Genomic DNA, 12,739 nt, shown 5'->3' with positions numbered 1-12,739 from the left:
CAGAGAGCCCTCTAGCTGTCTTTCTACCCTGCAAGGGTACATTGAGAAGATGGCCATCTGGAAACCAGGAAGAGTACTCTCATCAGACTTCAGTCTTCCAGAACCTTGATCTTGGACTTCCCAGCCTCTAGAACAGTGAGAAATAAGTATTTGCAGTTTTAAGTCACCCAGTCTATGATATTCAGGTAGAGCAGCCCAAAGTGACTAAGACATTGGTTTTAGGGATTTGACCAAGTAGGCCTACAGATACAGTTCTGTACAGATTTCTCTCTGCCCCACTGTAGGTTATTTGGAAAGGTGATGGCATTTTTGGATTATTAAAATGACTGAAAGTGTTACTGCCATTTTAGTGGGCCATTATCAAGAATGCTGAAGTTCTGCAGAGTACAGGAAAATTTCCATTCAATGAAGATATGTTCATGTGCAGAATGCCTCTGAAAAAAACTGATGGTTTTCCCCCACGTTAGTATAATACTATCAATGTTGATTTCTTCCCTTTAAAATCTTTATTAATATGGCTTTAATTATAAGATTAAATATGAATTATGAAATGACCACTGGGTCAGTCAGTCTATAGGGGTTTAAGGTTATAGGGCCAGCTTTGCTCAACTAAAACTGTGACTGTCAACCAGACCCAGGAACTCCCTGAACTTGGGTGTGTCATAAAACAAGTTGCAGTAAGTTATTTTTCAGTTCTCTTCCATCTTTAATACTATAGGATATATTTTATTTACATGCCTCTTCCTTTGAAATTATATAGCATGCTATGTCTAAGAAAAGAGTGTTTTGTTAGGCTCATTAAGTAATATTTTAATTCTTATTTTTTAAGTGAAGATGAGTTTTCCTACCTGAAGGTGATTAGATATTTTTAAAATATTTTAACCCTGACTACTGATGAGTCAAAGTTTCTAATACTATGAACGGAAATGACTGAAAAAATTTTCTTTGCTTTAGGCAGAACTGTACTGAAAAAAAAGACATGATAAACTTGATCTGGAAAGCCTCATTTACTTCTAGGAGTTCATTTTAGCTTAATCAGTTGCCACATTTGGTAATCCTTTCTTGTCTCTAATCTAATTCTCATATCCTAAAGCTTAATTTCATTTTTTTTCTCTCCTCTCCAGTGCAAGAACACCACTGGCATTTCTTTGTATAATATTCTTCATGCATATAGAGTCAGACTTCATTCCTAAAGTTAAATGATCTCATTTCTGTTTGCCTTGTCAGTCTTATTATTACATTAGTTTATTGTTTAGCCCTAGAAGAAGCCTCTCAATTGCTCTGAGAACCTCCTTCTACTTTTAAAATATTGAGAAGCCTTTACAAATTTATCATTTACCTTATCTGTTCCCCCATGGAACTCACCATTTCTCTTCTCCATTTTGTAGGCTTTGGCAAAGCTAGTCCAATCTGTTTATCAAGATCATTAATAGCAACGTCAAGCATTTGAACACTGGCCTAACCCTTCCTAATAGCCCTAATCGATATCCTGAGTGAAATGATTGTGAGTTCTTGATCTCATCCTGCCATTCTGCACTCTACCTGATAAAAATGGCAATTAGAATAAATTAAATGAATTGAAATGTTGTTAGTACTATATTGGCTGAGAATATAAAGACCTAGTTCTTAGTCCCATTTCTACCACTGACAGTTGACTAAAATTGGGCAAGATAATCTCTTTGTGCCTTAATTTCCTCAAATGTTAGATGAAGAAATTTGATTAATGAACTTTTTTTTTGTTGTTTTCATAGCTCTAAAATTCAATCATATTGTGATTTAATTGTAAACCTCATTGAACTGAGCTTTTAAAGGAGAGCTAGTGCTGAAAAAATGTGCTGTTCCTTTTCCATGTATAGTCATATAGAAATGAGTGCTGTCATTTGGGGAATCTAAGAAAGAACGATGATAGTAGTAGAGGAGGACTCTGTTACCAGGAGCAAGGGAAAACAAAGAGAGATGTTGAACAGAGTATTTATCACTTTAAACTGGTGTCTGACTAATGGAATAACATAACATTATGATTTGTAATTTATATCAGCATTATACATAGTGTACCTCAAAGGTCTCTCTCATTCTTGAAAAACCATTTGTCGCATCTGAACAAACTTTGAGCATACTATATATTATTTTATTGAGTTTATTATATCCCATTGCTTTCCAAAAAGAATTTACAGTGGCTTACAACAAAAACCCATATAAAAAAGTAAACAGAATAAAACATGAGCACCAAGAAAAAATGTTGGAAACAATCTGCTAACTGTAAAAGAAGGCATAATATAACATGCTGTATTAGGGACTGACTGGCTGAAAGTCAAAGGAATGTAGGGAAAATCCACAGGCCTAGGTCCACAAGAGTACAGTTTTCATTTTTTCTCTCTCCTTTTTTTCCTTTTGAACTAGGGATTGAACCCAGGAGTGCTTTACCACTGAGCTGCATCCCCAGTCTTTCTACTTTTATTTTTAATTTTGAGACAGAATCTCACTAAGTAGCTGAGGCTGTCCTCAAACTTGTGATCCTCCTGTCTCAGCCTCCCAAGTTGCTGGGATCACAGGTGTGTACCACCACACCTGCCTAAGGGTACAATCTTTGAAAGAGCACATGTCCCTCTTTTGCATATGCTTTCTTCATAATAGAGGCAAAATTACACAAAGCCTGTACACTGTCCTGGGACAGAAGTGTTACATATTAGAGATATGATAAGAAGTTCAGTCATTGGAAAGAAGTTCAGTTATGCACTTTAAGGACAATAAACCACAATCTTGGCATAATCTTTCCTGAAGATGTGTTAGATATATTTTTTAAAAAAACCTCTATTCCTTCTACTTTACATTCCTTCTCTTTCCTATTCCCTTTCTTCTCCTTTTCTCATCACTACCAACATGCCTAAGGAGCCATTTTAACTACAAGATTTGAGACAGTTTTCTGTGTGTTAGTGTGGGTGATTTTTTTTTCTTCCCTGATTCACTGTCGCCCCGTGGCCATTTCACTGCTACAGTTGTCCAGCATGCTGTAGCCCTGCCAACATTTTTGATGGTACCAGTCTTATGAATATGTTTATCCCTCAGTTAGTTGGTAGTACCTGAGAATTTTGTTGCCAGCCATCAATAAAATAATATCTCATTTTCACCTTTTAGAATTACTTTAGTACTGTTTTTTTTTTAGTTGTAGTTGGAAACAAACCTGTATTTTATTTATTTTTATGGGGTGCTGAGAATCAAACTCAGTGCCTCCCATGTGCTAGATGAGCGCTCTACTGCTGAGCCACAACCCCAGCCCCACTTCAGTACTGTTTCAGAAAGGAACTTTTGGGGTAGAAGTTGATAGATTTGGAAATAAATAGATAATGTTGCCTAGGAAAGGGAGCTATTGAATTGCAGCCATCCCTGGAGTATACTGTATACCCAGACTAGAGTTAATATTAAATGGTGAGACCAAAGTATGGGTCCTATTTTAGGCTGTTAAATTCTGACATGAAAGTGCCCTTTATTCAGCATAAATATGGCATTCATGAAAGATGAAATACACAAGGTGCCAAAGAGCTGTGAATCCCTCCCAGTGTGAGGCAGAGTGTGCAATGTTTGATTTTCACCACCTCTTTCCTCCTTCCAGCAAACAGAACTGTGTCTCGGCTCTGACTTTAGATTCCCACCCTTTCCTGTAATAATATTGTACAGTCCACTGTTTGTGCTTTATGAGGTACCAGAATTTTTAAATCACCATTTATTTTAAAGAGAAATTTTCAGATATTCCATTACAAGTTCTGAAACCTACTCTTTGCTTTCCTTGTATTCCAGTTGGAACTATTGGCTTCAGTACAGGGATGGGGATAGAAAGGGAAATGTGTTACATTTATTTGAAAAATATTATCCCTCCATGATTCAAATTTTGTTTTACAATGAGTCTGAATGGTTTAATTATTATATTCATGGATAAATTTAAAATTTGAGTCTCAACAAGACTCTGTTCCTTACAATATTATTGAAACATACAGAATGCTAAATAACTTTACTGTAGTTGACCTGTATGATCAGATAGTTGCTGGGGAAATCTTACAGATTATCTGATCTAAAAATCAGTTCAATGTCAATATTTAGTAACTTTTTAATAACAAATGCCAGCATGTAAGTAGTTGATTTTTTTCCCCAATCAGAAAAACAATTTAGCTAGCACTATCACCATTTAAACATATTTGTTAAATCTCTAATGTAAAAAGTTCAGGAACTCCAGAATTTGAAGCTAGTATCAAGGAAAAAGTGTTTATATTATCTTTAAATATTAAATTTAATCTTTTAAAAAATCTGTTCAGCCTTGGGACTTAAAATTCTTTTGCTTTCTTCCCCCATATTTAAAAAATTTCCTCATTTGTTTAAATATTGGTTTAATAAACAATTGTTTCATATACCTAAGTGATTACATTATTTCAAAGATAGCAATCTTGAATTTTATTTTGCAAACTTTGTGTGTGAGTGTGTGTATGTTTTTCCCCTTAAGCTGCGAGCTGGTCCATTTGATGAGTTCCAGATCGCTACCATGCTAAAGGAAATTTTGAAAGGTCTGGACTATCTGCATTCAGAAAAGAAAATTCACCGAGACATAAAAGGTATATAGCAGTCTAATATGAATCTTAGAAAAATAGATGCATTCTGCAGAAACTGAATTTTTTTTGCCCTTTTTTCTTTACCTCCTAGCTGCCAATGTCCTGCTTTCAGAACAAGGAGATGTTAAACTTGCTGACTTTGGAGTGGCTGGCCAGCTGACAGATACACAAATTAAAAGAAACACGTTTGTGGGAACTCCATTTTGGATGGCTCCTGAAGTTATTCAACAGTCAGCTTATGACTCAAAAGTAAAGGATTGCTTGTCTAAACTGTTGTGTTTTTATGAATAAATTTTATATAGCAGAGATCTGATAGGAAGAATTTTATTTCAGATAGAGGAACGGCCAAGAGCAAAGGGTCCTGGTGCTATCCTAGTTAAAGAACTGCCTTATTTTCCTTCTTTATCAAATCTTTCTTAAGGAAAAGTTATGTCATATTTTGCTGCTTCCTCATAAATTCCCTTGATGCCAATAATATTTGGACCCTGTTCACATCAATGACTTTCCATCTTACTTGGAATGAAATCTTAAGTCCTTACTGTAACTCCAGCTGTTATTTGCCTCTCCAGTCGTGGTGGCCTCATTGTTGTTCCTCAAGCATAGCAAGTATACTCTGGCCTCAAGACCTTTGCTCTTGCTCTTCCCTCTTTCTGGAATAACCTTCTTCTAATCAGGTCTCTGCTTAAACATCACAGACACAAAGATGTCTTTCTCAGACCTTCCATGTGAATTTGCAAACTTCTTTACCCTCTTATTCATTATTTCTTTATTCTGCTTTATTATTTTCCTCACAGAACTTATCACTGTCTGACATGTTTGTTTCTTCTCTGTCTCTCATACTAGAATGTAAGCCCCTTGAGGGCAGGAATTTTTGTCTAGCATTTTTACCACCTGAATCCTCTGGGCCTAGAATGATGCCTGGCATAAAGTATGGAATCCAATACATTTTAAAATAAGTGAATTCTATTAATAACAATTTATTAATGCCACCGATCTTGGCAGACTTTTCAAAACTATAGGACCACTACCTTCTACAGACTCTTTTGTGGCAGTATACTGGAATGAAGTTTCAAGGTAATAGAATTTTTTTCTTTCTTTTACCTCAGGCTGATATTTGGTCATTGGGAATTACTGCTATTGAACTAGCCAAGGGAGAGCCGCCTAATTCTGATATGCATCCAATGAGAGTTTTGTTTCTTATTCCAAAAAACAATCCTCCAACTCTTGTTGGAGACTTTACTAAGTCTTTTAAGGAGTTTATTGATGCTTGCCTGAATAAAGATCCATCATTTGTGAGTATTTATTTCTTTTACTACTATCTGTTTTCCATTATTAGATCTATTTGGAGTAGAGGTGGCTTTTTCCACAGTGGGGAATAGAATGAGGTGAAAATTGGCTGAAATCTATCCAGGAACCTAGTTCTTCCTTCTACATTGCTGATCTTAGTCAGTTCTTAACCAGAACTTTACTCCTTCCCCTGTATCTTTTTCTTGGTCCCCAGCTTCCTGCTGTTTACTGATCATTTCCTATTTCAAGGAGAAAGAAATTTGAGAAATAAAATTCATCTTATGTCATTATTAAAGTACATGTGTAAAATGTTCACGATGATTCCTTTCAACCATGTTATCATTTTTCATGAAAGTTTGTGTTTACTTTTTATTTAATATTCAGAGACTTCAACATGAAGTTTTATACTTTTCCTGGTCTAGTAAAGTCCTCTCATTTACTTGGCAGTTTTATTATAGTTGTTTTTGCTGTTGTTTAAATTAAAGCTGCCTTGTGATTTCTAGAGACTAAAAATATACAAGAACTTGATATAACTAATTTTAAGTTAATAGTAAACCTTCTGATATTAATAAAATGCTAGAGGGAAAATATCGCCCACAGCATCTGCTGTTTGCATTTAGACACAATAGGAATCGATGCTTTATAGAGAAAGGATAATAAGATGTGGGCTGATAATAACAAAATTAGGCATTCCTAAGATGTGTGCAGATGATAACAAAATTATAGCCTTGATAGTTTTCATGAATTTTTTCAACTTACAGTAAATGTAATAAAAGTATTTTAAAGCTTTATTTTGAGATGTTTTTACATTTTTACTTTCTAAATCCTTTGATGTGCCTTTGAGAAAGCTTTACCTTCTGGTTTATTTGGGTTTTACCAAATTGGTGTAAAAACGTAGTGAATTTAATGTGGTTGCCTTGAGCCACTTAAAAAGTAGAATTAGCTATTTTCCTACATTTTAGTTTTCCTCCTGTCTATAGATTTACTTTTAGTTCCAGTGATTTTTTTTTTACACTCACAAAGAGCTTTGATATAGTCATGCATTCTTCATTTTATTCCTTAGCGCCCTACAGCTAAAGAACTTCTGAAACATAAATTCATTGTAAAAAATTCCAAGAAGACTTCTTATCTGACTGAACTGATCGATCGATTTAAGAGATGGAAGGCAGAAGGACACAGTGATGATGAATCTGATTCTGATGGCTCTGATTCGTATGTACAAATTATTCAATTTGTATGTAGGTAGCCCATTTCAATACACTGTGTCTTTTAACAATTATCTGGTATGCTTGCATTAGCATGAAACATTAACCATATTCTGAGGTTTCATTATAGAAACTGAAAGTTCCCCAGTCACAGTCTGTGTAATACAATGAATTTGGAAACATGTTGTTCTTGGAAGTGAATAGCTCTAGTTTTAAATGGTCTTGGTCTAACCCCTAGTGGATACTTGAGCATATTACAAAATTTTGGAATAAAATTTCATTAAAGGTGTTAACATTAGTTTGCAAAAAGTAATAAGGAGCCAAATGCAGTGGAGCACATCTGTGATCCAGTAGTTCAAGAGGCTAAGGTAGGAGAATCACAAGTTTGAGGTCAGCCTGGGCAACTTAGCAAGACTCTGTCTCAAAATTAAAAAATAAAAAGAACTGGGGATGTAGCTCAGTTGTAGAATGTCCCTGGGTTCAACCTCCAGTACCCTAAAAAGTAAGGAGCTATATCTTCTCACACTCTGATGGCAACCTCCAAAATCCCTCTGGAGAACTGAGCTTTCCCAAGTCTCAATCATGCACCAAACTGTGATCAGATTGGTACATTGAAATATTTATTTATGGGAACTGAGGGTGTAGCTCAGTTGCCTAGCATATACAGGGCCCCAGAATCCATCTCTACTACTGCAAAAAACAAACAAACAAACAACAAAAACAATATACATGGACTGCAGATGTAGCTCAGCGGTAGAGCAGTTGCCTGGTATGTGTGAGGCCCTGGGTTCCATCCCCAGCACCACAAAAATAATAATAATAATACCCATTTATATATGATTTTCACCCCTTAAAATGTTGCAGTGGCTTTTTTTAAATGGAAGCATTTATATAAAAAATTCAGACTTTAGGTTTCTAATTTAGTTTTGACTGGGAGAATAATTAGGCTACACCATAATTTACACTTTCATTAGGCAAACTGGAAGAAAGGAAAGACCAAATTTTTAAAGATAATACTCTTAGATTCCCACATTTATGAAAAAATCCCCAATATTCAAAATGTGTAAAATATATCAGAATAGTTTGTACCCTGTTCTAATGGTGTAACTAGACTTAGGTGTCCTTGTGAGTCACCCAATGAAGCCTAAGACCACAAGCTGCACTGCTTGAGGTCCTGGTTCAGTAACTGGGGAGTGGTGGGGGATGGGTAAGTATGTATGTATGTATGTATATATGTAGGAAGTATTCCTATGGGATTCTGATGCACACTTAGAATTGAAAACCACTTGATTCAGGAGGCTGAGGAAGGAGGATCGCAAGTATAAGGCCAGTCTCAGCAATTTAGCAAGACCCTGTCTTAAAATAAAAAATAAAAGGGGCTAGAGATGTGATTCCGTGATTAAGTGACGCTGGGTGGTTAAGGTCAGTGGTCAATCCCTGGTGCCAAATAGTAGTAGTAGTAGTAGTAGTAGTAGTAGTAGTAGTAGTAGTAGTAGTAGTAGTAGTAATAATAATAATAATTATTATTATTATTATTATTATTAAATAAAGAGGGCTGAGGTGTAGCTCTGTGGTAAAGTACCCCTGGGTCCAATCCCCAATATTACAAAGAAAAAGAAAGTGGGAGGGAGGGAGGGAGGAAGGAAGGAAGGAAGGAAGGACAAGCAGGCAGAAAGATGGATAGAAAGATAGACACACATTACTCTTTGGTAAAATGTATGTACCTGAAAGTGAGATCAAATGCTTTTTTATGCTATGTTTTTTTTAAACATTGAGATAATTATCTTTGCATTGATTTGATGTTTTTATCATGCTGAATTATTTATAAACTTACAGACGTATCTTTGGCAATCTCTTTAGGGAATCCACCAGCAGGGAAAACAATGCTCATCCTGAATGGAGTTTTACCACTGTGCGAAAGAAGCCTGATCCAAAGAAACTACAGAATGGAGCAGTATGTATATGGAAACTATCACTTCCTCTTAATAGACTTTTTCCAACTATGTAGTGAGATTATATGGCTAAAAATTATTAGGATTCAGTACCCCTAAATATCTGTCTGCCTCATTAAACATGTAGTATGCTTCATTTATCATAGTTTTTTAAAAAAATTTTAGATGTTGATGAACCTTTATTTTATTCATTTATTTATATGTGGTGCTGAGAATTGAACCCAGTGCTTCACACATGCTAGTGCTCTACCACTGAGCCACAACACAGCCCCATATCATTAGTTTTGAGCTAATTTTAAAAGATAAAGTCATTTAAGTGGTCATTGGTATTTTAAAATGTGTTTCACCTAGAAATAATAAGCCCAAGGAATCATAGATATCTATTGTAATTTTAGAAGAAGCCTTCTTGGTTATGGAGGGGAATTCATGATAGGAAGAAGCATAGGATTTTGCTGTATCTTAGGTCTTTCCTGGGCCAAATTCAAATTAATTCCCATTTGTCATAAAATAAGAAAAGCATGAATGATTATTTTAATTTTATGTGTGTAATCTATATTATTTTTTCAAAGGAGCAAGATCTTGTGCAAACTCTGAGCTGTTTGTCTATGATAATCACACCTGCATTTGCTGAAGTAAGTACAAGTTCTTGAGCATTTGATATCTATTTTAAATAGTATAGTATTTCAGATGTTACAGCTGTCATTCTTTCTCAGCTTAAACAGCAGGATGAGAATAATGCAAGCAGGAATCAGGCAATTGAAGAACTTGAGAAAAGTATTGCTGTGGCTGAAGCTGCCTGTCCTGGCATCACTGACAAAATGGTGAAGAAATTAATTGAAAAGTTTCAAAAGTAAGCTTGAAATGTCATTTTAAAAATAGTTGTATGCTTGAAAATTGTTGCCCATCTTAATCATAACTTTTGAAGTTATTTTCTTTAGACATGAGGAGGTAGTTTTCCAGTAATGAATGAATGGCCCGATTCTCCCCTGACCCCATCTTTTCTCTGCTACTAGTATAGATAAAAGGTCACTGCACATGTTCTTATTTGAGCACTTACAGTAATGTTATTTAGGAATGCTTTCTTGATACTGGGCTCAGAATTTGCAGAAACACAACTGTTCACATAGTTTCCAGTGCTTATGTTCCTAAGTTTGAAGTCCAATATGAAAAGTTAAGGGAAAAGTTTTAGGTAGAGGACTATGTCTAGACAATACAATTGTTTGACTTCAATTTCTATACTGTATCTTTGAACTATTAATTTGATTTTACTTGAAGAACTTATAACCAATTTTAAAACTATTTTATTAAATAAGACTTGTATGTACACATACAATACAGCTTAAGCAAGCTATGAAGTGATACAAATTTTACTTAAATCCATTATATTGCTTCTCAGTGCCCCTTTGTATTTCTTGTATTCATGATGTCAAGTGGGATTAAGTTGGAACAAACCATGAGACCTGTAAAATCATACAATCTCAAAGATCTTTCTACCCGATAAAGCCCACTTGTATTCATAAACTCAAAATCCCTTAGATTATAATGGAAAACTCCCATCCATTTTCCAGTATGCAAAGGAATCAGTTGGAAGTTGTGAAATCAAATACAGAGGGATATTTGGATTTGCTTGTGTTTTAATGTCTCTAGGACAATACTCAACTGAAAATACCTATCTCCTTGGCTTAATCAGATCCTTCATTACAGAGTTCGTATAAGTGAGAAATATAAACATGCATAATTGTACATCAAGTTATGTTTTTCTTAATTTTATAGGTGTTCTGCAGATGAATCCACCTAAGAAAGTATTTCTGGCTTCAATTTCATACGGACCCAGAGTAACCCACCAAAGCTACTTCAAGCTTAACAATGCTTAACTCGTGAGCTCCATGTGCCTTTTGGATCTTTGCATCATTGAAGATTTGGAAGAAGCTATTCAACTATTTTGTGATGGTGTTTATCATTTTATATTTTAAAGAGATTATTTTGTAAGGAAAACTTTTAATACTATAGTTTCACCTGTATTGTAGTAAATGTTGAGATACAGTTTTGCTTTTAGGTATCATTATTTCTTAAGTTACTAGGATGAATACCTTTCATGTTTTGATCTTTAGTTAACTGTACACTCATAAAACATACAGGTCTTTCAACGGCATCCTAAATATTCAATTTTCGTAAATCATCGAGCTTCAAAAGTTTTTATTTACACAAGCATATTCTAAAAAGGACTATCTGTGGAATAGTGGAAGTAAGACACATCTTCTTAAAACAAATTTTTAATAAGCTCTTTGAAATTGAACCTGGAAAAGTATTGATTCTTATACCAAGTTGGTATGAATTCCAGGCAGCTCAATGATTATCACATTTGAGAGCCCTGTGTTTGAGGCGTTGACAGGCAGCGTGTAGCAACGGAAGTACCTCTTGGTGTACAGTATTTATCTTTTTGTTTAGATGGAAGACACAATCAACCCTTATTTAAATGGTTAGAAATTTTAAAGCAAAATCATTTAGCCAAGGATGTGTTTTTGGTAACAATGGAGGAATTATACTGGCTTCATTTTTTAAATCTTTAAGTCAAATTACATATGCTTGGATTTAGAGAGCTTGAAAAAATGCTGATTGTCATGTGATTAAATACCTGATCAACAGGTATGAATATAATTTACACAGTATATTTTTGTCATAGCAGTAAATTGTCCTGTAAACTATTTATTCATTTTTGTTCATCATAGTTATCAGTACAAAAGCATCATATGTTCATTTCTGAAAGGGTATATCAAGCATTTTCCAATTCATATGAAAATAACCATAGTACAGGATGATTTCTGTCCATTCAAAGGTAAGTTAGACTGTACAGTTAATTTTTAGTTATATTTATGGTACTGTTGAGTGGATAATAACCTTCTTTCTTTTAAGCCCAGTATATATATTATGCCTGGCTAAGTGCTGAACTGGGGCTGTATATCAGTAGTTGTAGAATTATTGATATTAATTAGTTTTAATAGTTAATATTTTGTTTGGGTCTGCACACTTGGATTTTGCACAAAAATCATTTTTAAAAAGAAATCTGAGTAATTGCCAAATATTAAAAGAAAATGTTCTACAAGGAAAGAATACAGTTTTTCATCAAGGTAGCCATTACATGCTCTTTTTAAAATATAAACACTTGAGAAAATTGTGGTATAATATGCCAAGAAATTTCTTGTCATTGGTGCCTATGCAGTAAAAATTAATTTTAGTTAATTGTATTTTGAAGTAATGGTTCAGTTAAATTTTTCACCTGCTATGTATCTGAAACACAATTAAAGTTTATAATCTGTAGCACTCTCAAAATGATTTTGCAACTCATCATGGATTAAATGAATATTTTTGTAAAAGTAAAAGCAACAAGTTTATAAATTGATTATTTGAAACTTTACAACTGCATCACAGATATGAATTGTACTGCTTACTCATTATAGTTTTTAGTCCTGTAAACTGTTTCTAGGTGAAGCATACTCCAGTGTTTTGGGGGTTTTGAAAATAAATATTTAATTTCATGATCTACAAATGTTTGTTTTCTTGAGGGGAGTATAATGTGGTATCTTAATCATTTCAAAACATTTCTCCTTTGACTTTTAATTTATTATTGGAACATTATAACCAAAGTTTTTATTTGAAACTAAAAGATACTCTTCACTTTTTATTTAGGATTGATTAC

At 34.3% G+C, this 12,739-nt stretch overlaps 1 protein-coding gene across 1 annotated transcript in view; it reads left to right on the top strand.

The window, feature by feature from the left end:
• Window positions 1-12,589, top strand: part of Stk26 (serine/threonine kinase 26) — a 54,113-nt gene extending 41,524 nt beyond the window's left edge. Inside the window, exons 5-12 of the mRNA XM_005337697.4 lie at window positions 4,493-4,601; window positions 4,690-4,847; window positions 5,705-5,890; window positions 6,949-7,097; window positions 8,951-9,044; window positions 9,612-9,674; window positions 9,756-9,892; window positions 10,816-12,589. Of these exons, the coding sequence (XP_005337754.3) occupies window positions 4,493-4,601; window positions 4,690-4,847; window positions 5,705-5,890; window positions 6,949-7,097; window positions 8,951-9,044; window positions 9,612-9,674; window positions 9,756-9,892; window positions 10,816-10,840 (921 nt within the window). The 3' untranslated portion in view covers window positions 10,841-12,589. The remainder of the gene's footprint in view (window positions 1-4,492; window positions 4,602-4,689; window positions 4,848-5,704; window positions 5,891-6,948; window positions 7,098-8,950; window positions 9,045-9,611; window positions 9,675-9,755; window positions 9,893-10,815) is intronic.
• Window positions 12,590-12,739: the final 150 nt, after the last annotated feature.

This window comes from Ictidomys tridecemlineatus, chromosome X (assembly GCF_052094955.1).
Source record: "Ictidomys tridecemlineatus isolate mIctTri1 chromosome X, mIctTri1.hap1, whole genome shotgun sequence".
NCBI lineage: Eukaryota > Metazoa > Chordata > Mammalia > Rodentia > Sciuridae > Ictidomys > Ictidomys tridecemlineatus.
The sequence above is the reverse complement of the archived record's forward strand: the minus strand, read 5'-3'. Positions and strand labels throughout refer to the sequence as shown.